The 25,169-nt window shown below is 47.0% G+C and overlaps 1 protein-coding gene across 1 annotated transcript in view; it reads right to left on the bottom strand.

The window, feature by feature from the left end:
* The window catches only part of EMILIN2 (elastin microfibril interfacer 2), a 53,620-nt gene that overhangs the window by 12,953 nt on the left and 15,498 nt on the right, over positions 1–25,169 (bottom strand). Inside the window, exons 3-4 of the mRNA XM_026496040.4 lie at positions 10,231–10,406; positions 3,884–5,812 (exon numbers count right to left, since the gene is read on the bottom strand). Coding sequence (XP_026351825.2) covers positions 3,884–5,812; positions 10,231–10,406 — 2,105 coding nt within the window. The remainder of the gene's footprint in view (positions 1–3,883; positions 5,813–10,230; positions 10,407–25,169) is intronic.

The following is a 25,169-nucleotide window of genomic DNA, read 5'->3' as shown; positions in this document are numbered from 1 at the left end:
TTTTTCAAACAGGGCACACTCATTACTGCCTCAGGGCCTTTGAACGTGCTGTTCTGTCTGCCTGGAACACTTCCCACGGATCTCTGCAGGGCTCTGCAAAGACATCATCTCACTGGGCAACTCTTTCCGCCCATTCACCTAAAACATATTGCTGTCTCCTATTCTCGTGAACTTACTCTGTTGTGTCTTTCCTTGCACACTGATCACTGGCTGAAATCAGATCATTATTTGCTTGGCTGTGCACTGTCTGTCTTCCTACGAGACTGTAACAGTCGTGAGGGCTGGCACGCGGCACTAGGACCCGGCTCAGTTTCCATCAGTTGAATGAATGAGTATAGGAATGAACGGGTGGGATGGAGGGGGCATCACACCCATTTTACTGAGCTTAAGGTGAGAGACTGGTTCTTCACTCTTGGAAGTTGGGCACCTCTCTGCATCCTAGACAAAAGCCATGGACCTTTGGTCCAAAAAAAACAGCCAACATTTGCAAATAATTTCAAGAGTCCCTTTTAAATGCCAGGGAAGAACATCTGCATGAATGGGAGGAGACAAAATAGACTTGGAGATATTTGAGCATCAGCTGAAGCCCCTTCTGCTCCCGCCCTGGCTGCCTCTTGGATAATTCAGGCCCCCTTTGGGATGCCTCTGAAGAAAAGAACAGCATTCGAGAGCAGCAAAGTGCACTGGGTAGAAAGGTCACACTTTGCATCCCCGGTCCAGCCATCTGGTTACTGGTCCAAACCTATGTTACACATCCTCATCCCTGGGCCTTTGCTTCCTGAGGGAGCTGTGATGACTAACATTGATATTCCTTCCCTCCCAGCACATACAAACCACGTCACCCTTCAAGAGCTGACTTGCTTTGACTAACAGAATGTGCTGGAAGGGGGCCAGCAGCTTCAACTTTCCTTTATGAGCTAGTCACCATGTAGTAAGTCTGACCACCCTGAGACTGCCAGGCTGTGAAGCAGCCGAAGTTAGCCACGTGGAGAGAAAGAGACAGAGAATGGCCACGTGGAGGAACCCTGACCTTCCAGCCCAGCCAGGCCCAACTGCCAGATGATTACAGCTCAGCGACTGACTCCGGCTGATGCCAAATGGAGCAGAAGAACCACCAAGCCAAGCTAAGCCAAGACCTGACGACTTCCTGATGCACAGAATAATGGAAAACAATCCATCTTTGTTGTTTTAAGCCCCCGAGATTTGGGGTAGGTTGTTACACAGCAATAAATAACTCACCCATTCATATCAACTCCTCGCCAGGTATACCTTCCCCTCCTGCTTTTCTGGGCCTTAACCATCCTTCCCGTCATTATTAGTTCCAGTAACACCTCCTTCCAGAAACTTCTCTTATCACTCCACCTCACTCTTTACCCCTCCAGCCTCTAAACTCTCAACCTACTCAACCTTGAAGGGTTGGCTCAGGGGCTCCCTCCTCTGAGGAGCCCTCCCTGACTTCCACAGTGGCTGCAGGTGCCTCTCCACATACCCAGTGTGCCTTTGCACACCCCGTTCCCGTGACCATCCCTTTGTCGGCTTGTTGGCCTTCAGACTGTCATTGTCGCATCCATTGTCATCCACAGAATCCACACACATAGCTCATTAACTACCACATGATAGAGTCTCTGATCTTATGAGCTGAAAGGATAAACCCTACACCACCGACTGGGCCTTACATACTATCACGTTCATCTCTCTGCAGACCTGCGTGTCGTTGCTACTCTGACTGAAAATGCCTTGAGGGTCAGAATCATGCTACTCATTCTCTCCATGTCTCACAGAGCCCTGCACACAGCAGGCGCTCAATAAATGTTCTGTTGACTTTTAACTGGCCGACGTGTGACTTTCACTGTGACCTTAACTCCAGATTTGCCCCTGGACCTCCGCTACTCAGATTCCAGGCCTCCTGCCCCGGGATGCTATACAAGGAGAAGGCCAGCCCTGCTTGTTTATTTTTGGTTCTTTTCAATCAATGGAATTCTCGAAAGTCCACACATTCTACATGCACAGCAATGAATTCATTCCAGAAGGATAATCTTTTAGAAGCTAATTCTCTTTAAAGACGTTCACCTCTGACTCCTCCTTCAACAGAGAGGTGTGAAAGAGTTAACACAGCTTCCCACACCGCCTGGGAGTTGCAATCAACTGGAAATATCTGGTTCAATCTGTTATTATAAAGCTCAGTCCAGACAGCACTGTCACCCCAAGGACAATCATTCTATGAACACACACAGTATTGTGACCTTTACTCAACATTCCAGAGATACAGAAGCTGTGTGGGCCTGGGAGGAGGGGAGGGTTATAAATAGGGTGGTGTCGTGGGCCCAGCGCTGGGGTGGAGGCCAGCTTCCCGTCCCGGCTGGCCTGGGTACCTTCTTATCTACAAACTCCTTATCTCTGGGAACATCCACAGCATTTTCCCACCTGACTACCCCAGACCCTCCAGCTTCTTGGGGACCTACCCGGGACTCGCCAGGGCTCATCTGCCTCTAGGACTCCAGCCCTCCCCTCCTGGGGTTTTATGTCTCAGCTTGGACATAAAATCCTAGGGGCTCACTCCAGGCCACGAAATCTCAGCTCAATGTGTGAGGGCCTTTGTCACCTGGAGCTGAGCAAGGTGAAAAAGGCGATAAAGGCCAAAGAGGAGGAGAGGAGAAAACAGGGATAGGGCAGATCAGGAAGTGGGGTCCTTCTGGGCCTACAGTTGGTCCTCAACAAGGCCTTTTGGACCCAGTAAATCTGTGTTCAACTCTGGGACACACAAAGAGACATGCTTTGGCCTGGAAGATAATTCTTGAATGCCGCCCACCCAGGATTCCCATCCCAGCTTCGCCACTTCCCGGCTGTGTGCCCTTGGATACACTTCCCCTTGGGGAGCAGTGTGCCTTCCCCATGAGGTGGCTGGGGGGCTCTAAGACATGTCCGCTGAGGGAACTAGCCCAGCGCTGGTACACAGAAAGTGCTCAATAAAGGTGAACCCACTTTCCCTCCCTGCCTCCAATTAGAAAAGGTTGTCTCGTTCTTGAGACAGATAAATGAAAGCATCCAGGCATAGGAGACGCTCTGTCCTTCAGGGAGGATGGGCTGAACCCTCAAGTAACAAAGAAACGAACTTTGTTGACTATATTACTTCACGTTATTAAGGAACCATTCATTCATTCAACAAACATTTGCTGAGCGTCCAATGTGCGGCGAGCTTTGCCCTAAGCACAACTGATGCGCTTCCTCGTTCTAAGCACTATACGGCCTGCGGCAGTTACTGCCGCTAAAATGCTTTCCATCCATGGTCTTGTCTCTATCTCTGGAAAGGAAGAGGACCGTATTCTACCTGCCACCATCCACTAGGCCTTAGATTTCAGGGAGCAGGAGGTAGCCCAAAGATGATGAGGACAAAGATCATGAGGACCCCCGCAAACAAAAGCGATGCTTGTAGACCAGTGAACCGACCAACGCACAGGCGACTCCCTCAGTAAAAGATGGGACAACAATAGCCACCGCTCCAAGCTGTCCCGCCAAACACCTGACCCCAACTCCGAGCTCACCAACATGACCATATACACAGATCAGCCTTTTGCCGTCCTCCCTGTGGCAAAGGCGTACTCCTTTCTCGTTTTCAGTTCGTTGTGCTGATACTCGTGTAAAGTGCCCAGATGCTGTGTTTGAACGCGACAGTGATGTCACACTGCTTTAAATCAAAGTTTCTAAGTACGCTCCATGTGGGTACTTCTCTCACTGCCACGCAGCACCAATGATTCACAAACTGGCACCAATCTACGAACCACACTCTGGGGAGGACTGATGTCAATTCCACGGGCCATCCAAAATCTAGCATGATCCGGGTGGCAAACAAATACGAGAAATGGAATTGTAAAGGTCAACTTACTTGCTGATGGCTGAAATTTGATCAGATCTTGCAAGTCCGTAGAAATCTGGAAAACGTGGCTATAGAACTGCTGGACTGAATTCTTCAGGCCAGCTATGTCTCTGGAATGTGACTGGAGTGTCCCATTCATCTGTCTGACACAGCTCCACAGGCTGCTGACATGCTTGTTGAGGCCCTCCTTGATCCTCTGAAGACCTCCTGAGATGGAGTCCAGCCTGCTGCACGTTTTCTCCATTTGAGACACCCTGCCCTCGACGGCGGACACGTCCCTCTGGAGCCCGTGCGTGGTCTCCTTACAAGCGTCCAGCTCCGAGAGGAGCTGGCTCTGCAGCTGCCGCCACCTCGCCTCCAGCGGGCTGCAGCAATGAGCCGTGGGGTCGCGGGGAGATGGGAGGGCCCCCACCGTCCTTTCTTGCTCACCCCCCTTAGAAAGCCCGCCCGCTGCAGCGTTTTTACCTTCTCTGCAGCTGCTCAGCTCATTCTGGAGATGATTCACATCGTCTTCTGTGTGGTTTAGTTGAGAATAAAGAAAACTAAAATCTTGTTGAAGTTTCTGGATGCTGCGTTCGGTTTCCTGAAACTTCCTATGCATCGTGTCATTCAGAGATTTCAAAAGGTGCAAACTCTCACCCGCTATGTGGTCTTCTCCATTTGGCAGGGAATCTTCTATCCCACGAGGCTCTCTCTGAAAGTCCTGCAGGCAAATATCCTCAACAACCTGAACTCTGCTCTTCAGGTGATTTAACTCTGTCATGACCCGTTCGTTCCCAGCCCCTGACCCACCCGGTGAGGCTGAGGCTGGGGGGGTGGGTTCTGCCTCAGTGCTGTTGGCCGCCTCCAGGACAGCACTCCCCAGGCGCTCTTCCAAAGACCGTATTTTCTGATCAAAACGTTGCTTCAAGTCCTCTACCTCGCCGTTAATGGTCCCCCGGAGAGTTTCTTCGATGTAAAAGCAATGTTCTTCCGCGTTCCTCTCTGTCACGTTGATCCTTGCATCGAGTTCATTCCATCTGGCATCAAAGTCCACATCTGGCTCTGGAACTACAAGGCGGTCAAATTCGTTGTCCAGTCGTGCATTCAGCATTCTGGTGGCTTCCGCGACTCTTTCGATTTTCTGGTCTAACATCTTGATCTCTTGCCCAAAGTCGCCATTCTTTTCACCACCACAGCAATTTGACTGAGCTGAAGGATCTTGTACCCGGGCTCGAAGATCATTTATTTCTCTTCTGAGGTTTGTTTCCTTCTCTCCTATAAGCTCAATCACTCCTAGGTAGCTGCTCCCATAGTCATCACACTGCTGTTGGAGACCAATCAGCTTGTACTCGCATGAGTTCTTCAGATCGGCCAGCTTTCTGTCCATTCCGTCCATGAGCTCCTCTCTCAGGGCATCAATCTTACTATCGACATAGGCTTGGTAGAGCTCACTGGTCGTCATGGTCACCGTAGGGCCCTGGGCAGCCTCCTGGAGCTGCTTGAGCTGTCCTTCATACCCCTTTACCTTCCCGTCCAGCTCCTCCAGCTTGTCACTCTTGGTCTTCAGAGCATCCTTGACCTCAGCCAATTCAGACTTGATGTCCTTCATGCCAGATTCCTTATTGGTGAGGACATCAGGAAGCTGGACGGTCTCTGTGTCTCCGCCAACGGCACTGTCGGGCACTGACTGGGGGTGCAGGTTACTGAGCCATGATGCCAGCATTTTGCTGGCATCGTCCTGAATGGCATGTTTGAGGTTTTCGTTCACTCCGGCAATGGAAGACTGGAGATCAAGAACTGTTCTTGTGAGTCGGAGAACCTTCTCTTCCAGCACCTGGATTTTCTTTTCCTGAAGTTCTTGCGGTCCCTGTTGTGGGTCTACCGTTTGGTTTGGTTCTGCTGCACGAGTTGGTGACAAAGTCTTCTTGGGCTCTGAGACTTGGCTTGGCTCATTATCTGTTACAAAGAAAGAGTCGGATATGACTTCACGTACTCTACCGTTTCCCATTTTCTGCAAAGACAATAAACAGGGTGCTTAAGGAATACACGGAAACCTTCGCTTACAGATCCCCTCTCACCACAGGCGATTATTGTGGTAGCGAGAAAAAGACTGTGGGCTTTGTAGACCCCCCGCCCTTGCATTCTGGCTCCGCTGTTTACTGTGTGCCCTGAGCAAGTTAGTTAACTTCTGTGAACTATAATCCCCTCATCTGTGAAGCAGAGGTACTCCCTTCCCTCCCAGAGTTGTTAAGAGAACAGGCACACGGCACATAATAGACAATCAATGGTCTCTTTCACCCCAAAGGGAAAGTATTCTTCATCTGCTCTGTCATGTGAACGCATCATTCCCACGTTAGTGAGCAGCGGCCACACCCCGCTGGTTGACTACATACTGTAAAACCACAAGAAGCCACTTCAGCCAGATCCGCCCATTAGCGGCTGGGTGGTACGATAGTGTATAGCAGTAAGTCATCCTCCAAGCAACTCCTAAATGTTCTTTGGCTTTTCTTAGCATCTCTAGGCTACAGGAGTCTCAAAGACCTTGTTCAGCCCCAGTTCGCAGGTGGGGAAGCTAAAAGCGAAAGAGCAGTGACGGCCGGTATCTCCTAACAGTAAAGCCACCTGGTCTTAGCTATGAAGAGTCACCAACTCAAAGAATATACACATTGAATTTTTGATATGAGAAATATACCTCCAAGGAAATAGTCCAAAGAAGGAAAAAAGTTATAAAGATGATCGCGATGAGTCATAAAAATGAAAATAAAGTGACAGATCGATGAACTAAACAAGAAAATTACTGAAACCTGAAGCAATAGGAGATTAGAAGCAAACCATGCCCCTCAACACACGGTAGGATACAAGGAGTACTAGAAAGAGCTAACTTGGGCACCCGGGTGGCTCAGTCGGTTAAGCCTCCGACTCTGGATTTCAGCTCAGGTCATGATCTCAGGGGCCTGGGACTGAGGCCCACGTTGGGCTCCCTGCTCAGGAGGCAGTCTGCTTCTCCCTCTCCCTCTGCCCCCACCCCACTGCGCTCTCTCGCTTTGAAATAAATAAATCTTAAAAAAAGAAAAGAAAAGAAGAGAAGAGAAGAGAGGAGAGGAGAGGAGAGGAGAGGAGAGGAGAGGAGAGGAGAGGAGAGGAGAGGAGAGGAAAGGAAAGAAAAGAAAAGAAAAGAAAAGAAAAGAAAAGAAAAGAAAAGAAAAGAAAAGGGCTAACACTGATAAGCCTGCACAGAAGACATGGAGACTATCACGACAGGTGGAAAAAGTCAAACACAATATAGATTACAATGAAATCAAATGCATTAAGGTACACTGAACAAGCACTAGAAATAAATGTAGAACGTTGCAGATGTTTGAGTTTACTGTTCATTGTTATTTCCTCCCCTAAACTTCTGTACACAATCATAACCACAGCTATTTTTCATAAACATCAACTTAGTGGTAAAACCAAGACTAGAATTCAGATGGCCAAACTCCCAAGCAGAGAACTATAAAGAATACCTTATTTTCCACACTGAAAAATTTATTCTACCTCAAGCCACTAGGAGAAAAAACAATTTGTTGAATCACATATAAACGAAATGCCATTCTGAGCAAAGGAAATGAAAGCAAAGGGCAGGAGGCTGGGGGTGGGGGAATCAGCATGTAAGAAAATGCTTCTTTTACATACTCTTGGTGACTGTGGAAACTGCTACAATTTTTTGGAAGGATAATTTGGCAATATGTATCAAAATTTCAGAATCCCTTTGCCCCTGCAATTACACCTTTAGAAGTTTATTCTAGTAAATAATCAGGGATGAACCTAAAATATTAACAGGAAAAAATGTTTATTCAAATACTACCTATAATAGTGAAAAACTGCAAACAACCTAAGTGACCAATAGTAGGGGATTGTGTTCAAGTAATGACGCTCTCAAAAGCTATTAAATGATATTGTAAATTATTGAATGAACAGTTGTTCATTATAGATTAAGTTAAAAAATAAATTCTAAAAACAGCATGTTCTTGGGGCACCTGGGTGGCTCAGTCGGTTAAGCCTCTGACTTCTGCTCAGGTCACGATCTCAGGGTCTTGGGAACGAGCCTCACAGGATCCCCGCATTAGGCTCTGCACTCAGTGGGGAGTCTGCTTCTCCCTCTCCCTCTGCACCCTCCCCTTCCCTCTGCTTGAGCTCACTCTTACGTGCACACATGCACTCTCTCCCAAATGAATAAAATCTTTGAGAAAAATAGTATGCTCTTTATAGTGGATTAGGGGTGAGCATTTCCTTTCCATTCCTTTCTGAAATCTCATGAAATGACAAAACAAAAACAGAACAACCATGTCACGTATAAAAAATTAGGAATCAGAATGGTTTTGGACATTTTAACAGCTGCATTGAAAGCTAGAAGAAAATTGAGTGATGCTTTCAAAATTCTAAAGGAAAATTATTTCCAATCTAGAATTCTAAAGGTAGAATAAAAATATTTTCAGATTATAAAATAATAGAAAGTGTACCTCCCATACAATCTTCTCATAAAACCCCTGGAGGATATGCTTTACCAAAACAAGGGAGTACAGGAAAGAGGGAATCAATGGGAGAGAGACAAGTAAGATCACTGGTTGGCAGCTGTGAACAAGGAAAAGAGGATGACCAGGTGGGACAGGTAAGAAAGCTCTAGAAGAGATTGCTTCAGGAAGACACTGATGTGTCTGAGCATAATGAGAGGACATCTAGATAATCACCCAGAGGAAAGTTTGGGTTGAAATAGGGACAAAGACATACAACAAAACAAAACAAAACAAAAACCAAAAAAAAAAAAAAAAAAGCAAAGGAAACTATGAGACAATTGCTAACTCTAAAGAAACCAAAAAGCTATATAGGAAGGCAACAGATTCATAGTATACTACATGGGTCAGCTGTAAACATTGCCTATACAGTTACTACAATGTAAACAATAAGTACTAAATAATTTAAAACCTGGTATAAACTGTATGGAAAGGATGACGGTACAGGAGCCATATGCTGGAAAGCAGATGAAAAGGAGTCAAACCCTCATCTATTGTGAGGTCAATAGATATGCAGGTAAATTCCAAAAGACGATCGATCGAAAGAGTTTAAAGTAATTACCTCTGGGAAGGGAAAGTAGGGGAGAAGAAGGGTCACTGGTTTCCTAATGGTCCTTTTAAAGCTATCTGACTCAGTAAATTACATATAGGCTTAAACTTTTATAAAATAAAAATGAAACAAGAGTAAATTATTATGAACAAAAGACCCCCTTCGTGTGTCCCCATCACGTTATCTATGATGACTTATTGTAGTCACTTGATTTCTGCTTGCCTTCTGTGAGTTCAGGGACCGTCTGCCTTGTTTTTCACTTTTCCCAAGGATCTAGTACAGAGCCTGCCAGATACAGAAGCTCAATAAATATTTGTGGGATGAATAAATGAATTTTTCTTTAACAAAATGTACATGGAGACACAAGAAAGAGAGTAATGTGTGATAAAGTGTTAGCAGTAGTTATCATACGGTGGTGAGATTATGTGTAACTAAGTATTCCCCTATACTTTATAAACATCATTTAATTGATATGCATTACTTTTTTCATAAAAATTATTTAAAAATATTTTACAGACAATACTGGAAAACACTGCAAGTTTTAAAACTGACAACACTTCACGGGAAAATATAATCATTTAAAGACAAGTTAACTATCAAATTCATGAGAAAACCTAGGTCACATTTATTCTCAAGTTAAAAAAAAAGGAAAGATAAAAGGACAGAAGAGTTTTATCCACAAAAGTCATTTGCTTAATGTTAAAAGCAAAGGTGCAAGTTATACTGCTTTCTTAAGCGTTGAGTTTGTGCCACAAAAAAATTCAGAAACAAATTTAAGAGCAACTTCACTGGATGCCTCTAACTTGGGGCTTAGCTTTGCAAATATCTCACCCCAAACAGAATGACAATGATTCTGATTTACCTATTTTCTAAAAAACCAACAATTTAGTTCCTTCAAATTCAGATTTATGGGAACTTGTAGATAAAAAGCAAAAAACAAACAAAGCATCTCTACACCTGACTCTTCTCCTCTGTGCCACACGCTACACCGGTCTGAAACCATCCCCTGCGCTGACTGCCAAGTCCCTGGCTGTCACAAGTTGGCCCTGATGAAGCAATTCACTTGCAAAAAAAAAAAAAAAATCTGTACTCTGATCGCTGCTGCTTCTGCACATAAATTTGCATGCCACAGGTGCCCACTGCAGGCAGTGTGTGTGTTTACTTGAAGACCTTGGAGAGATCGCCATTGTAAATCATAAATCCTACTGTCTGCAGGAGCCCTGGAAAGATCACAGGTGGTCACGCACAGGGAAGCACAAGGGAGAAGTTACCTGTGGCTTTCTTCATGCTATTGCGAGGCCGAGCTGGTGTGGGACGGGGAGTTTTCACAGGGTCCCTGGGACCTTCCTGGCAGTCTCCTCCTCTAAAGCCAGGGCAGCACCTCCATTCCAGCTGTGTCACTGTCTTGTACCTGGTGACATATCTGGGTCTGAAGTTCACACGATACCTGCGGAAGAAAAGCATGGCATCTCTCTTTACCGACTGCTGTCACGAGCATCGCTGGCCCTCCCTGACTTGGACCAGAATGAACAGGATCCAAGCCCCTGACTGCTTTCTCCAAGAGGACCCAGAGGGGACCACTGGTCTCTTTAGTCCAGCCCTGACCCCCGGGGTTTAGCCAAAATCAGATTGGCCTCCTTCTTCCATCTCTTAGACCCACCTGCACACAGGTCCCCTTCCACTGATGCCAGAGAGACAGACGACCTAGAAAAGCCTGGCCCCACAACTCCCGAACTGAGCCGTTTCACCCACAACTTTTTTTTTTTTGGGGGGGGGGGTCACTGCTTTGTGGAGATTTATTCTGGGTAACTCAGCATCAGTTGTTTCATATTTTAAGGAACCCTCCCTAGCACCTTTGTGTCCCATAGCATCTGTGCATTCATCTTGGCACCTTCCTTCCTGCAAAGGTAGCAGGCTGTGAGCCTTCAGACATCCGTGTTCAGTTCTTTTTAAAGAGATGCCCTGATCCATACAGCTAATGACAGAAATAAGAATCCCTTTTAAAGTATACATTCCCCAGGGCCTCTGGGTGGCTCAGCCAGTTAAGTGTCTAACTCTTGATTTAGGCTCAGGTTATGATCTCAGGGTGTGAGATCAAGCCCCCTGTTGGGCTCCACACTGGGCGTGGAGCCTGCTTAAGATTCTCTCCCTCTCCCTCTGCCCCTCCCCATCCTCTCTAAAAAGAAAAAAAAAGGACACATTCCCCCACACACGTGCACACCACACAGAGATTCTTGTGATGAGCCGTAACGTCCTCCAGACCCAGGGCCGGGTCGGGAACAGAGCGTGGCAATCCAGCAGCCCCCGGCCACTCAGAGGGATGGATTCAGGAACCCAACACCCCTGGGTGCCCCTGCTCACAGCACAGAGGCAAGTTGCTCCTTAACTTATCCCAGCTTCTGCTTCCAGCTTGGCATCGAGGCTCTCTAGAACGTCTTCACTCGGCCTTCATTCTAAACACCAGCCCTAGCAGCTGCCCTTCTCTTTGGGGGCCAATTCCCAGGAAGGACTCAGCTCGCTATCTCTTCCCCAAGGTTGCTGTGTGCTGCTCAGGGGAGAGTTGGGTCCCATGGGGCCTGGTGCCAGCCAGGTGACTCCATCTCAGGCACCCGCCTTGTGGTGGGTGGAGTTCAAAGTCACATTCCTGAGAAAATTGCTAATTACTAAATGCATGGGCTTTTGGCCCCTCAGGGTCAAAACCATGACACCTAAAACCTCAAGTGTAAGAAACTCTCCCACCAACAGGACCCCAGGTGACCCTCTGGGCCCTGGGGACGGCGCTGTCCCAAGCATTCGTGTTCCAACACCTGTCACTGTCCCCGTTTCACTGGCCCTTCTAGGGCAGTGGTTCACAGCACTGGCCGAGCATCAGAATCACCAGGAACCGTAAAGAACTGCTGATGCCCTTGTCTCACTCTCAGAGGTTCGGATTCAGTTGGTCTGCGCTGGGGCCTGGACGCACCGATGCTGAGAAGCCCCAGAGGGAGACTTTTTCAAGGAAAACAAGAGAAAGCCCAATGAACGAACCAGAAAAGAAGGGCCCTGAAAGGGTGCGGGTGGGGCAAGACTTCCCTTCTAGGCTCTTCGTTCCCTCTTATTGCCACCACACTCCATCAAGGCCCAACTATTTAGTTTCCCTTTTCACAAATGGGAAAACAGAGGCTCACTGAGGTCGAGTGACCTGGCCAAGTTCCAACAGTCAGGAAGGGCCGGGGCTGGGATTTAAACCCAAGTGTTCTCTCCTGTACCCCAGAAGGCCCTCCCAGCACACAGAAGCAGGGACTCGGAGACTGCCTTACATTTGAAGCAACCCCACCCGCCCAGAGATGTTCCACAGACCTACGAGCTGGGTCAGAGGGTAGCTGCCAGCCCCGTTCCACAAACACCTGTCCGAGCATCCGACCCTGCCTGGGGCACACCAGCCCCTAGGTAGCACCCTACCTGCCAAAAGAATTCCTTGTGTGGTCCTAGAAACTATTTAAAAAAAAAAAGAAAGAAAGAAAAAGGAAAAGAAAGTTCCACTTCATTGTTTTGCACGCTCAAGTATAGCCTAATGCTGCAAAAATGTGTAATCTCAGAAAAACTTGGTTCCTCTGAGCATTTAAGACTGAATGTGAAAACGTGTTTGTGCTCGGGTGTTGAACGTGAGCCAGCAGATGACGGCCCATAGCAAACCCTTCTGGATGTTGGCTGAGCCGGACCAGGAGAGCAAAACCCGAGGCTGCAAGTCCGACTCCCTCCCCACCCGGAGGCCTTGGCCCCAACTGAGCCGAGTGTAAGAAAAGTGCTCGCTCTTCCAACACACCTCGTTATTTTCTTTAAAGGCAGTTATCTTGGAGCCAGCTCATAACTTAGGAAAGTTCCCTGGAGTTCCTGCTTTCCTCTCCAGCCCCACACACAGGCCCCACTCCCGCCCTCCACCCTCATGGGCTTGCTGTAGGGTTTCCGGTTTGTGGCGTGGAGTTCAGGTGGACAGCCTTCCTGACAGTCTAAAGAACAGCATGTGGAAGAGCCCTCCCTGGCCAGGGGTGACGGCTGGGAGCCACCAGGAGGCCACCTCCAGCCATGGGAAAGCTCACGTTCTGACTGCTCTGTGCACGAGGACATGGGTCCCAGAGGCGACTGTGGGTCCTCAGGCCTCAATCTGGGGATGGGAGGGGAAGAGGTAGGGTTGTGCAGCCCTGCAGCTTTCCTGGGATTTTCCCTGCAGAAATGGGGCTTGCATCTCCACGAGAGCCAGCCAGGAGGTTCTCCAGAAGATGGGAAGAACACAGCAGGATTCCCTGGGATTCCATCCCTCAGTGTTCTGCAGGACAATATCCTGGCCAGGGAGCTTTAAAACAAATGCCCAGGCCTTTATGACCAAAATTCTAATTTAATTGGTCCGGGGCGAGGGGTGCCCAGGCATCTGTACCTTTCAAAAACTCCCCAAGTAATTATCAAGTGCAGCCAGAGTTGAGAAGTGCAGCTCAAAAGTCAGGGCACCCATCAGCCTTCCTTCCTCATGGGAGCCGGGAGCTTCTGAGGCAACCGAGGGCTGGACAGCCAGGCAGGGGGAGTGAACTGACCCAAAGCCGCCCAAGTGTTACCCCCAAGAATCCTTGGGTTGTAAGCACATTGGAGGTGCCCCATGGACACTTACTGAATCAGCTGACTGCACCCAGCTGGAGGTGGCCAAGCAGAAGGACTGACAGCCCAAGGGACAGAGTCGAGGCGGTGCTGGGCTGTAGCTAGAAGGCTGACTCAGGCTGCAGCCTTGGCCCCCATCCCAGTCTTGGGTAGAGACTGGAACAAAATCCTGTCCCTCAAGGGAGCCCCATCCACAGCTGCCTTGGGCACTCCTGGGGCCCCTGCGGGCTGCAGCAGCACGCCGCCCCAAAGCCCGAGCCCACCCTAACCTCTGCCAGCGCTCTTCATCCCGTCCTCTCAACTCTCCTCCCCTTCCCCTCCCTCTGAAAGCCTTCTGGGGTGGGGGGTGGTGAAACCAGGGTTCACCATTTTTATGAGTTCAACCACCGTGTCAAGACATCAGGTCAGCCCAGAAGATTCTACTGAGACGGAAGGTGGCAAGAAGAGGCTGGAAAAGTTGAATCCGAGTTCGGGGACCATAGGACTGGAAATGTCCCTATTGAAACAAAATGGGACAAAACTTGACATCACTCCCCTCCCCCCCAGACTCCTTCCCATGGACAGGAGATGAGACTTCTTCCATAACATGGTCTGTTCACCGTGTTCAGTGTTTGTCTTCTCACAGACCGTAAGCCCTGTGAGGGCAAGAATTCCTTCTGGTTTTGTTCTCCACAACATCCTCAGTTTTAAATACAGTGTCTGTCCTGTTGTAGTTGTTCAACAAACAATGAAGTATTAATCATTAATCGATAATCGATTAATCAAACTATTTAATGATACTAAGTCTACTTTCGATGAGGTGTTGGGGAATCCAATGTCCACGTTAAAAGCCCCCGAGTTGTCCTCAGGTCTAACCCCAGCAGATGTGAATTCCTGAGCCTTCCCAGAACCAAATCAAGCTCCAGAGTCCTTGGCTCATGATGGGTTGGACAAGAATCACACACAAGAAGGTGACCTTGAGTTGTGTTGTCCAAAAAGATAGCCATTAATCAGGTGTGGCTTTTAAAATGTAAACTAATTGGGGCGCCTGGGTGGCACAGCGGTTAAGCGTCTGCCTTCGGCTCAGGGCGTGATCCCGGCGTTCTGGGATCGAGCCCCACATCAGGCTCCTCCGCTACGAGCCTGCTTCTTCCTCTCCCACTCCCCCTGCTTGTGTTCCCTCTCTCGCTGGCTGTCTCTATCTCTGTCGAATGAATAAATAAAATCTTTAAAATAAAATAAAATAAAATAAAATGTAAACTAATTAAAAGTAAACGAAACTGAACGTTCATTTCCTCAGTCCCCCCGGCCACGTTTCAGGGGCTCAGGAGCCACCTGTGGTGTTAGTAGGAACATCTCCATCATCATAGGTGTCTCCTGGACAGAGCTGGCCTGGACATTCATGAGACTGTTGAGGGAGCAGCAATGGCACACATCTGTCCGTCTCTTCGCTCCCATCCCACAGCCACCTGTCTTCTTTCTCCTGCCACGTCCCTCCCGGGCTGCCAGTAGAAGGCTTTTCAGAAATAACCACACATCACTGGCAGACGTTCCTTCCTACAAGGTAGGGACCTACAAGGTAAGGATCATTTCCCGGCACTTAGTACTCACCTCTAACTTCTTTTTTGAATACATGCCACTAAAAGTGCACTAATCTAAAAGCCCAGTGCCCCCACTGGGACACTCGTTTGACTGGGATTTCATCCAAGAACAGACTTTCTAGTAAATTCCTCTCTTTCTCCAAATGCTGGCTTGTCCCCAAAAACCTGGAACTAACTCTTCTTGCTTCATTCTGCGTGTGGTCCCACACAGTATCCACTGGAATGGACTGTTAGGATGGAGAAGGAAGCCAGAAAGAAGAGGTGCCTCCCTCTCTCTGGTAGGGAGCACCCTGGACCTGAAGAAATAACCGCCGATCTGGGACAACGTCAGCACGTACATACAAGCAAGAAGACATTTCAGCGGGTGTCAGGACGCACATCCAGGGCAGACTCGGTTATCTGACGTTCAGGAACTATTCCAAGTCTTCCACACCCAGGCCCAGAATTCACTTTTTGTTTTTCACTGTGGTTAATATGTGTAACATACGTGTGGAATACACACAACGTGAAATAAACAAGTGGGACTACATCGAACTGAAACGCTTCTGCACAGCAAAGGAAACCAACGTAACAAAAAGGCAGCCTAACTGAACGGGAGAAACTACTTACAAATCATATACTGATAAGGGGCTAATAGCCAAATACGTAAGGAACTCATATAACTCAAAGCAAAACCAAATTCTTTTTTATTAAAAAATAGGCAGAGGATCTGAATAGACATTTTTCCAAGGAAGACATCCAGATGGCCAAGAGGTTCGTGAAAAGCTGCTCAACATCACTCATCATCAGGGAAATGCAAATCAAAACCACAATGGGGTACCACCTCACGTCTGTCAGGATGACTGGTATCAAGAAAGATAAGAAATTGGGGTGCCTGGGTGGCTCCATCAGTTAAGCCTCCGACTCTTGATTTTGGCTCAGGTCATGATCTCAGGGTCCTGGGAATGAGCCCCACATCAGGCTCCCTGTTCAGTGGGGAGCCTGCTTTTCCCTCGCCCTCCGCCCCTTCTCCAGCCCTGCTCACGCTCTCTCAAATAATAAAATCTTTTTTAAAAATATCTTTATAAAAAAAAGACAAGAAGGAACACGTGTTGGCGAGGATGTGGAGAAAAGAGAACCCTGGTGCATCGTTGCTAGGGATGCAAATTGGTGCAGCCACTGTGGAAAACAGTATGGAGGTTCCTCAAAAAATTAAAATTAAAAATTAAAAAATAAAAATATGATCCAGGAATGTCACTTCTGGACACTTATCTGAAGGAAATGAAAGCACTAACTTGAAGTTCGTTCTTTCTCTATCCGCCTCCCACCATGTGCACTGCACCATTATTCACAATAGCCAAGATATGGATGCCCTTAAGTGTCCACGGATGGACACCTGAATGAATGGATGGACGAAGATGTGGTGCACACACGTACACACACACACACAGGAATATTAGTCAGTCATTAAAGAAGAATGAAATCCTGCCATCTATGATAACACATACAGAACTTGAGGGTATTACACTAAACGAGGTAAGTCAGACAAAGCCAAATACCATGCAATCTCACTTCTACGTGGAATCGAAAACACAAAAAACCACAAGGTAACAAAAAATCAAGCTCATGGATAGAGAGAACAGATTGGTGGTTGCCAGAGGTAGGCGATAGGGGTGGGAGAAATGGGTGTACCGGTTTTTTTTTTTTTTTATTTAAATCAATCAAATAATTTAAAATTTAAAAAAAAAATGGGAGAAATGTACCAACCCTACAGTCTGAAAGGGCAAAGGGAGCACAAGGTTATCAAGATGTAGAGAAAACCAAGGCTGTGAGTAGAGTATTCGGGGAAGGCTGCTGGACAGGAGCTGGGGCCCTCAGTGGAGGACACGGTCACTGCCGACTTCACCCTGGAGGGCGAGAGCGGATGCCTGACAGCAGACGGAGCCACGCGGAGCTGGACGGGGAAGGAACCCAGCGAGGTGGTGCGAGAGAGACTTCTGAAAACCGAAACCACTTGCAAGTATCCGTAGACCAAAAGCAACAGCCCTTTTCACCAGTTACCCGAGCGACAGGCAAGGAACGTGCCAGCTCGGGTTTCATGAGTACAGTGAAAGGATGACAGCACAACCAGGGCAGACTCCTAGAGCGAAGTCAGGATGGAGAAGGACGGAAGATGGATCTGGGGGCAAACAGAAAACGGGCACACGTGCTGCGAGCGAGAGCAGGAAAACCACACGCTCTCAGAAGCCAAGGGAAAGGACTATTTCCAGCGCCGCTGAGAGGCTCGCGGAGCAGAAGGGCTGAGATGCTGTTTGTCCCACAAGGAGATGCTCGGTGACCTGAGCCAGTGCCGCTCAGATCAACGGGGAGAGAGGACGCTGGGGCCGACGAAAGGACGAAACCAGCAAGAGAGGGCGGCACAGCCCCCCAAACCTCTCCCATCAAGTTTGCTCGCGACGGGAAATGGGAAATAGGCGCTGACCAGGAGGCTGATGAAGCATATGTCCCTCCACGTGCAGGAAAACCCTAACCAGGGAAGGATAAAGCCGAGAGGGCAGCGCGGGAGCCGGGGGAAGCAGTCCCGGTGCTCGTCCAGGGAGACTGCTCGGGTCCCTTAGCCCTTCGGCCACGGACACGGTGGGGGTGCGTGCAGCGGGCTTGGGGGGGGCAACGGATTCAAACCCAGTCCCTAAAAAAAGAAAATTACCCTCTTCACCATTTTTACAAGCACTGTTCAGTGGCATTAAGTCCACTCGCACCGTTCTATGTCACCCCCAGAACGCTTTTCATCTTCCCAAACTGTAGCTCTGCACCCCTTAAACACTAACTCCCACTCCCCTCCCTCCCAGCCCCTGCAGCCACCATTCTACTTCCTGGCTCTGAACCTGACCTCTCCAGGGACCTAACAGAAGTGGAATCATACAGCATCTGTCCTTTTGTGACTGGCTTGTTTCCCTTAGCATAATGTCCCTATAAGAGAGAAACAGACTTTTCCTCTCCCCTCTTAGGTTTGTTCCAGGTCCTGTGAATTAAATTGACAAAAGACAGGAGAAAAGACATCCAAATTATTAATATTTTTCACATGCCTGGAGGCTTCACAGAAAAAAGTGAAAACAAGCAGTTAGACTCAGGGGTCTATCTACCATGTTAACACAGGGTGATAAATTCTGAAGTGACTTGACCAAGGAAAAGGGGTTTGGACTTCTAGGGGTAATAAATTGTGGGAATGTGGCTAGGAAGTATTTGGGGGAAACTGAGGGAAGGTAAGGGCAATTTTAGTAAGGTTTGCTTATGCAGACTCATCCATCTGCAGTGACGAGGGTCATTCTCTTCATCCTGGTACAGGAGACAGGAACTTACAAGCCTGGTTTTAGACAGGAAGACAGAAGACAGAGGGGCGCCTGGGTAGTGCAGTCGTTAAGCGTCTGCCTTCGGCTCAGGGCGTGATCCCAGCGTTCTGGGATCGAGCCCCACATCAGGCTCCTCCGCTGGGAGCCTGCTTCTTCCTCTCCCACTCCCCCTGCTTGTGTTCCCTCTCTCGCTGGCTGTCTCTCTGTCACATAAATAAATAAAATCTTTAAAAAAAAAAAAAAGAGGGAAGACAGAGACCTCTTCTTGTCTCTGCTTTTCCTCAACTGCCTTCAGGTCAAAATAATCAATATACCAACGCCGAACGTTTTGGGATGGCCTGTTCTGAACTCCTTCACCCTCAGGGTTTGCCTGTAGTTGTAACACAGGTGAAAGTTTCCCTGCTTTTTACACACTAATTCACTTTTACGAAGTTTGGTCTCGTGTGCTAATTTAGAGATTGATGAGACAGTAAACGAATTTTCTAGAAACTACTAGTGACAAACGAGTTTTTTTCTGGCTTTCACTGTTATTGTTTTTCTATCAATCAATGAATAAATAGATGTGCTTTTTATGGAAGTAGCGACAGAAAACACAGGCAACAGAGGTACAGAGTTTGACACTGGAAGTGATTCCAGAACCATGTTGAAGAGAAAGAGACACTTGCCATTTGATGTGAACCCACTCTCTCTCACTGGACAACCAAACCCCGGCCACTGGAGACCTTGCGCCTCTACAAGGACAATCTCTGCGATCGGAGGAGGGGACTCTGTCCACTCGAGGTCCCTTCCAGTGCAAGCTCTCCACAGGACGAAAAGGCCTCCCACACAGGACAAAGTGAAGACACCAAAGGGCCTTCTTCCAGGTTAAAGCACACCAGACACACAAACCAGAATTTTCATCTTCTCTTTTTCGGCTCAGTGACACAATTTCAATAGGATCTCTGCATGGAGAAATTAATGGAAGGAAAGAAACATAGAGTATTTTCCTTGGCTTTTTAGGCAAATCCATCTGAGTGTTAAAAGTCAGAATGCTTAGGCAAACACATGTCTGAAATACAAAATGCATCTAATGAAACCAAAAGATGGATGAGCCCTGATTGAAATCAGATTACAAGATAGCTTTAAGTTCACTTAAAACAAGCAAACAAACAAATAAACATATCCTAGACCAAAGCAAGGTGTTCAAAATGAAAACGTACACACAGGAGACTGTTTCTTCCCTGTATGAACGGAGACACCCCAATCGTAAGCTACTTATGTTTGTTTCCTCTTGAATTGATTTCCTTATGTACTTAGAGTGGCAAGTTAAATTTCAAAACCTAGACTCCTCTTTACCCCTCAGTGGTTTGCTCCGATTACACAGCGTGAGGAGTTCCCCCCTCCCCGTCCTTTACAATGACCCCCCCCCCCCCCCCGCTTTGGCCTGGGGACAGAGTGACTCTGCTGCCCTGAAGGAAAATGACTCAGGAACACCATGGGCAGCTCGCTGCTCAGCTCCCTGGAGGCTGGGTCCCAAGTCAGCGGCAATAGATGGCGAAGCTGCTATTCTCAGGTCGCCCGTGAGAGCAGGGGGCACCATCCTTCAGAGAGAGCGTGCATTGCTAGAAAGGACCACATGTCCAAGGGCAGGGCGTGTCCAGCACCGTGAAATACAGCTTATGCACGCGCTCCTAGGAGCCCACATTCTTAGTTTTCACTTCCTGACTTTGGGTAATCCATTACAAAAGTCAGGCCACAGTGGAGTAGAGGGCCGGCCAGTGCACGGTGACGACTTTCTGGAAGGCTCCATAATCCACAATTAATGAAGGCCTGCATTCTCCCACAGGATTCCTTCCTGGATGGTCATCACGGCTGCAGGATGCTTCCCCCCCCCCCCAAATTCTATACCGTTCCATTCCTCACACTGACATCATGTTTCCTCGTCCCCCCCGGAGCCAGAATGACAGGACGCTCCTCCCGCTCTCTCCCTGCTGCCCTCATCCTCTGTTCCCACGGTGCGAGCCATGAGAACATCTGCCGGCTCGGCCCTTCCCGGGATGCTCACCACGAAAACGACTTTCCATGGTTTGGGGATCCAAGCCTTTCTTTCCAGAACTACCAGATAACTCTATTTTGATTTTTTCCTCTTTAAGAGGAGAAATCATTTCCTCAAATTCTCCTACGAATGTCGCAGTCATTTCAAAATCCTTTTTCTTGTGTTTCCTTTGTCTCGGTTTGCAACATCCATTCCTCCCCTGTAGGGATCCCCGTCCTTTGGCTGGACACCATGGATGCTGGCAAGCTTCAGGCCACACCTGTGACTTGGTGAGGTCCCCGAGATGCTTAGAAAAATCCCAAGACAGTAGGAATTTCTCAGCAGATACAAAAACAACACCTTCTTCCTTCGGGTCACTTCATTCTCAGTAGAAGTAATAATTGGGCATATTGCAAATACAGGACCACTTCCATTTCTTTTCTAATTTATGACCACAATGTTACAGTCTAGTTTCCTACTTCTCACATTGTCCGGGATAACCCAATACTCCTTTAGGTTTGTTTGTTTTTCCTTAATCCACACTTAACACAGTGAGGTGGAGAGATTTTCATTCACCTGCACTCCACTCAGAAAGAGTGTGGTTTTTCTTTGGAAGGTGCTGCCACAACCCACTCCAGCCCAGGCCCACGTGTGGACGAGCAGGGGCTGGCAGCTGCCTAGCCAGGCAAGAAGAAGAATTTGGTTTTTTTGCTCTCAAAGGGGTATGGGTGACAGAGCAGGAGGCCACCAGAGGAGAAAGAAGTGAGGGGGAGCTATTCTCCAAGATGCTGGTGTGGCCAGTGGATATTTAGGGTTGATGACTCTATGGCATTCTCTAACCATAGCCACAGTCTTCAGGAAAGTCCTCACTACTCCTGCAGGCTTGTCAGGTGGGATTTTCTCAAGGCACTGGAGGCTACGGTGTTCCCTGTGTTGGCTAGCTCCGTGTGGTTCCGAGAGAGCCACACAGAACCCAGGTACAAGGGGGCTGCTGGACAGTATGCCTCGGACACTATTCCAGTTTGGAGGGAACCTTCTGGGCATTCAGAATTCTTGCAAATTGAGAAGCAAGACAAATATGTAGACTTTGAGGTGAAGGGGGACCCAACGGACGTCAGTTAACTAGTTTTAAGATAGTAGCTTTCTTCCATTTCCTTGAAATCATGGTTTTGGATTTTTTTTTTGTTTTATTTTTAGGAAAAACTACAGAGATTGCATTATTGTGTTGTTTAATTTAAGTAAGACAATTAAATGTGTGGTTTAAGTAGTAGTTCTTGTCCTCCCAATAAGCAGGTGCCTAAGCTGGCCCACCACCCAAAGCCTTCACTGAAACTGGCTTCAACTTTTATGAATAAAATATATAAGCCAGCACGATATTTTCAAAGCCACAAAATTAATCTTTGAGGTACTTCCCTATATTTTTATAACTTAGCTTTCTCAAAATGAAGTTCTGTCTTTGGTCACTGTAACTTCCCAGTAACACCAAATCATTCTTTATACTTGTGTTTAAAAAGAGATAACAGGGCACCTGGTTGGCCCAGTCGGTTAAGTGGCCAATTCTTGGTTTTGGCTCAGGCCATGCTCAGGGTGGTGATACCGAGCCCCCTCTGGGGCTCGATGCTCAGCGTGGAGTTTGCTTGAGATTCTCCCTCCTTTGCCCCTCCTCCTAGTGCTTTTCTCTCTCTCTCTCAAATAAATAAACAAATAAATCTTAAAAAAAAAAAAAAAAAAGGGAGAGTAAACGGGCTCCAAATGGAGTCTCTTGTGCTAAGCCCCAGGCCCCATGTCAGCAAACCAAGACTCAAGATCTAACCTCACAGCAGTTTCAGCCTCTCCCAGGAATGTGACCTTTCACCAGTTTCTCCCGAATTACCTGGTCAGCACTAGTGAGGTAATCCACCGACAGACCCCTTCCCACCCCATTCGAAGGCAACTTTGTCTAAAACAATCCACTCTTCGCTAGACACTTCCTTTCCCCGCCATTTTCTACCCATAAAAGCTGTTCATTTTGAAAAGCTCTTTGGAGCTCCTTCTCTCTACTAAACGGGAGGCTGCCTGATTCATGAATTGCTGAATGACGACACTACAACCTTAACATTTACTCAGTTGAATTTTGCTTTACTGCTGTGTAACGTGAACTCTGACAGAACGAAAGCTGTATCACGCGTCAGAGAGCTAGCTGACGTACACTCACAACTTGGCAAAAATCTTTAAAGGTTACACGGAGACTGCCGGTTCAAGAAGCTAAGTTACATCATTACTTCGATTTGACTGGAATCTGTCACATCTCAAATCCTCATTTTAGCTGCAAGTCACTGCATTTTCATTCAGTATTAACAATTATTTTCAAGACTAATATGTGTGTCACAACTTCTATTTTAAAAACACAAACCAAAGACAGTTGTTCAGACTGATGGTCTCCATGACTAAAACCTGAACACTGAAAACACACATGATTCTTCACAATGGGAGGAAAGACAAGCTAAAATCACATGCCCTCCCCAAAATAAAGCCTAGTGTCAACTGTGGACTTTTGGGTGATTATCATGTGTCAATGTAGGTTCACCGACTGTAACAAATGTACCTCTCTGGTGGGGGGTGGTGAGAATGGGGAAGGCTGTGCGTGTGTGGAGGAAGCGGGAATGAGGAAAATCTATGCGCCTTCCCTTCAATTTTGCTGTGAACATTGACTGTTTTAAAAACAATAGTCTTAATAGAAAAATTAAAACCCACACGCTCTCTTTCACTCATGCATTCAGCACACATCCTCTGGAGGCATACCAGGTGGTACCAGCCACCACCCTATGGCTTTCCTTGAGTCTCTGGGATCCTATACCGAGCAATCCTATTTCTGTGGAGACGATATGGAGAACAAAATCCAGTACTATTATCCATGACAACAGGGGCTGTTCCAGTCCCAGCTCAACCAAAGACCAGTTGTGTCAGACAAGACCTGAAAACTTCTCTAATCCTCAGTTACCTCAAATATAAATTGGCGTTTATAGGTACACAGCAATGCGGGCCTACCTCAAGAAGCAAGAAAAGTCTCAAATATACAACCGAAACTTGTACCTCAAGGAGCTAGAAAAAGAACAGCAAATAAAGCCTAAAGCCAGCAGGAGAAGGGAAATAATAAAGATCAGAGCAGGTGTAAATGTTATAGAAAACAAACCAACCCCAAAAACGGAACAGATCAATGAAACTAGGAGCTGGTCTGTTGAAAGAATAAGATTGATAAACCCCTGGCCAGACTTATCAAAAAGAAAAGAGAAAGGACCCAAAGTCATAAAATCACAAATGAAAGAAGAGATATCACAACTAACACCACAGAAATCAAATAATTATAAGAGAATATAATGAAAAATTATATGCCAACAAATTGGGCAATCTGGAAGAAATGGATAAAATTCCTAGAAACATATGAACTATCAAAACTGAAACAGAAAGAAACAGAAAACTTGAACAGACCTGGAATCAGCAAAGAAATTGAATCAGTAATCAAAAATCTCCCAACAAACAAGAGTCCAGGGCCAGATGGCTTCCAGGGGGATTCTACCAGACATTTAAAAAAGAGTTAATACCTATTCTTCTCAAAGTGTTTCAAAAAAAAGAATGGAAGGAAAACTTCCAAACTCATTCTATGAGGCCAGCATTATCTTGATTCCAAAACCAGACAAAGATCCCACTAAAAGGAAAATTACAGACCAATATACCTGATGGACATGGATACAAAAATTCGAATCCAACAGTACATTAAAAGGATTATTCACCACTACCAAGTGGGATTTATTGCTGGGCTGCAAGGGTGGTTCAGTATTTGCAGATCGATCAATGTGATAACACCACATTAATAAAAGAAAGGAAAAGAATCATATGATCCTCTCAATAGTTGCAGAAAAAGCCTTTGGCAAAGCACAGCATCCATTCTTGATAAAAACCCTCAACAAAGTAGGGATAGAAGGAGCATACCTCAACATCGTAAAGACCATATACAAAAGACCCACAGCTAATACCATCCTCGATGGGGAAAAACTGAGAGCTTTTCCTCCAAGGTGAGGAATAAGACAGGATGTCCACTCTCACCACTGGTATTTAACATAATACTGGAAGTCCTAGCCTCAGCAATCAGACAACAAAAAGAAATAAAAGGCATCCAAATCAGCAAGGAAGAAATCAAACTTTCACTATTTGCAGACGACATGATCCTCTATGTAGAAAACCCGAAAGACTCCACCAAAAAATTGCTAGAACTGATACAGGAATTGAGCAAAGTTGCAGGATAATTAACATGCAGAAATGTCTTGCATTTCTTTTTTTTTTTTTTTTTTAAGATTTATTTATTTATTTATTTATTTGAGAGAGAGAGAGAACGCGCACACAAGTTGGGGGAGGAACAGGGGGAAAGAATCTTCAAGCATATTCCCCACTGATCACAGAGCCCGACATGGGGTTCCCTCTCACAACCCATGAGATCCTGACCTGAGCTGAAATCAAGAATCAGATGTTTGGGGTGCCTGGGTGGCTCAGGCATTAAGCATCTGCCTTTGGCTCAGGGTGTGATCCCAGAGTCCTGGAATCAAGCCCCACATCAGGCTCCTCCACTGGGAGCCTGCTTCTTCCTCTCCCACTCCCCCTGCTTGTGTTCCCTCTCTCGCTGG

This window comes from Ursus arctos, unplaced genomic scaffold, assembly GCF_023065955.2.
Source record: "Ursus arctos isolate Adak ecotype North America unplaced genomic scaffold, UrsArc2.0 scaffold_17, whole genome shotgun sequence".
NCBI classification, from domain to species: domain Eukaryota; kingdom Metazoa; phylum Chordata; class Mammalia; order Carnivora; family Ursidae; genus Ursus; species Ursus arctos.
This window is presented reverse-complemented; position numbering and strand designations above follow the sequence as displayed.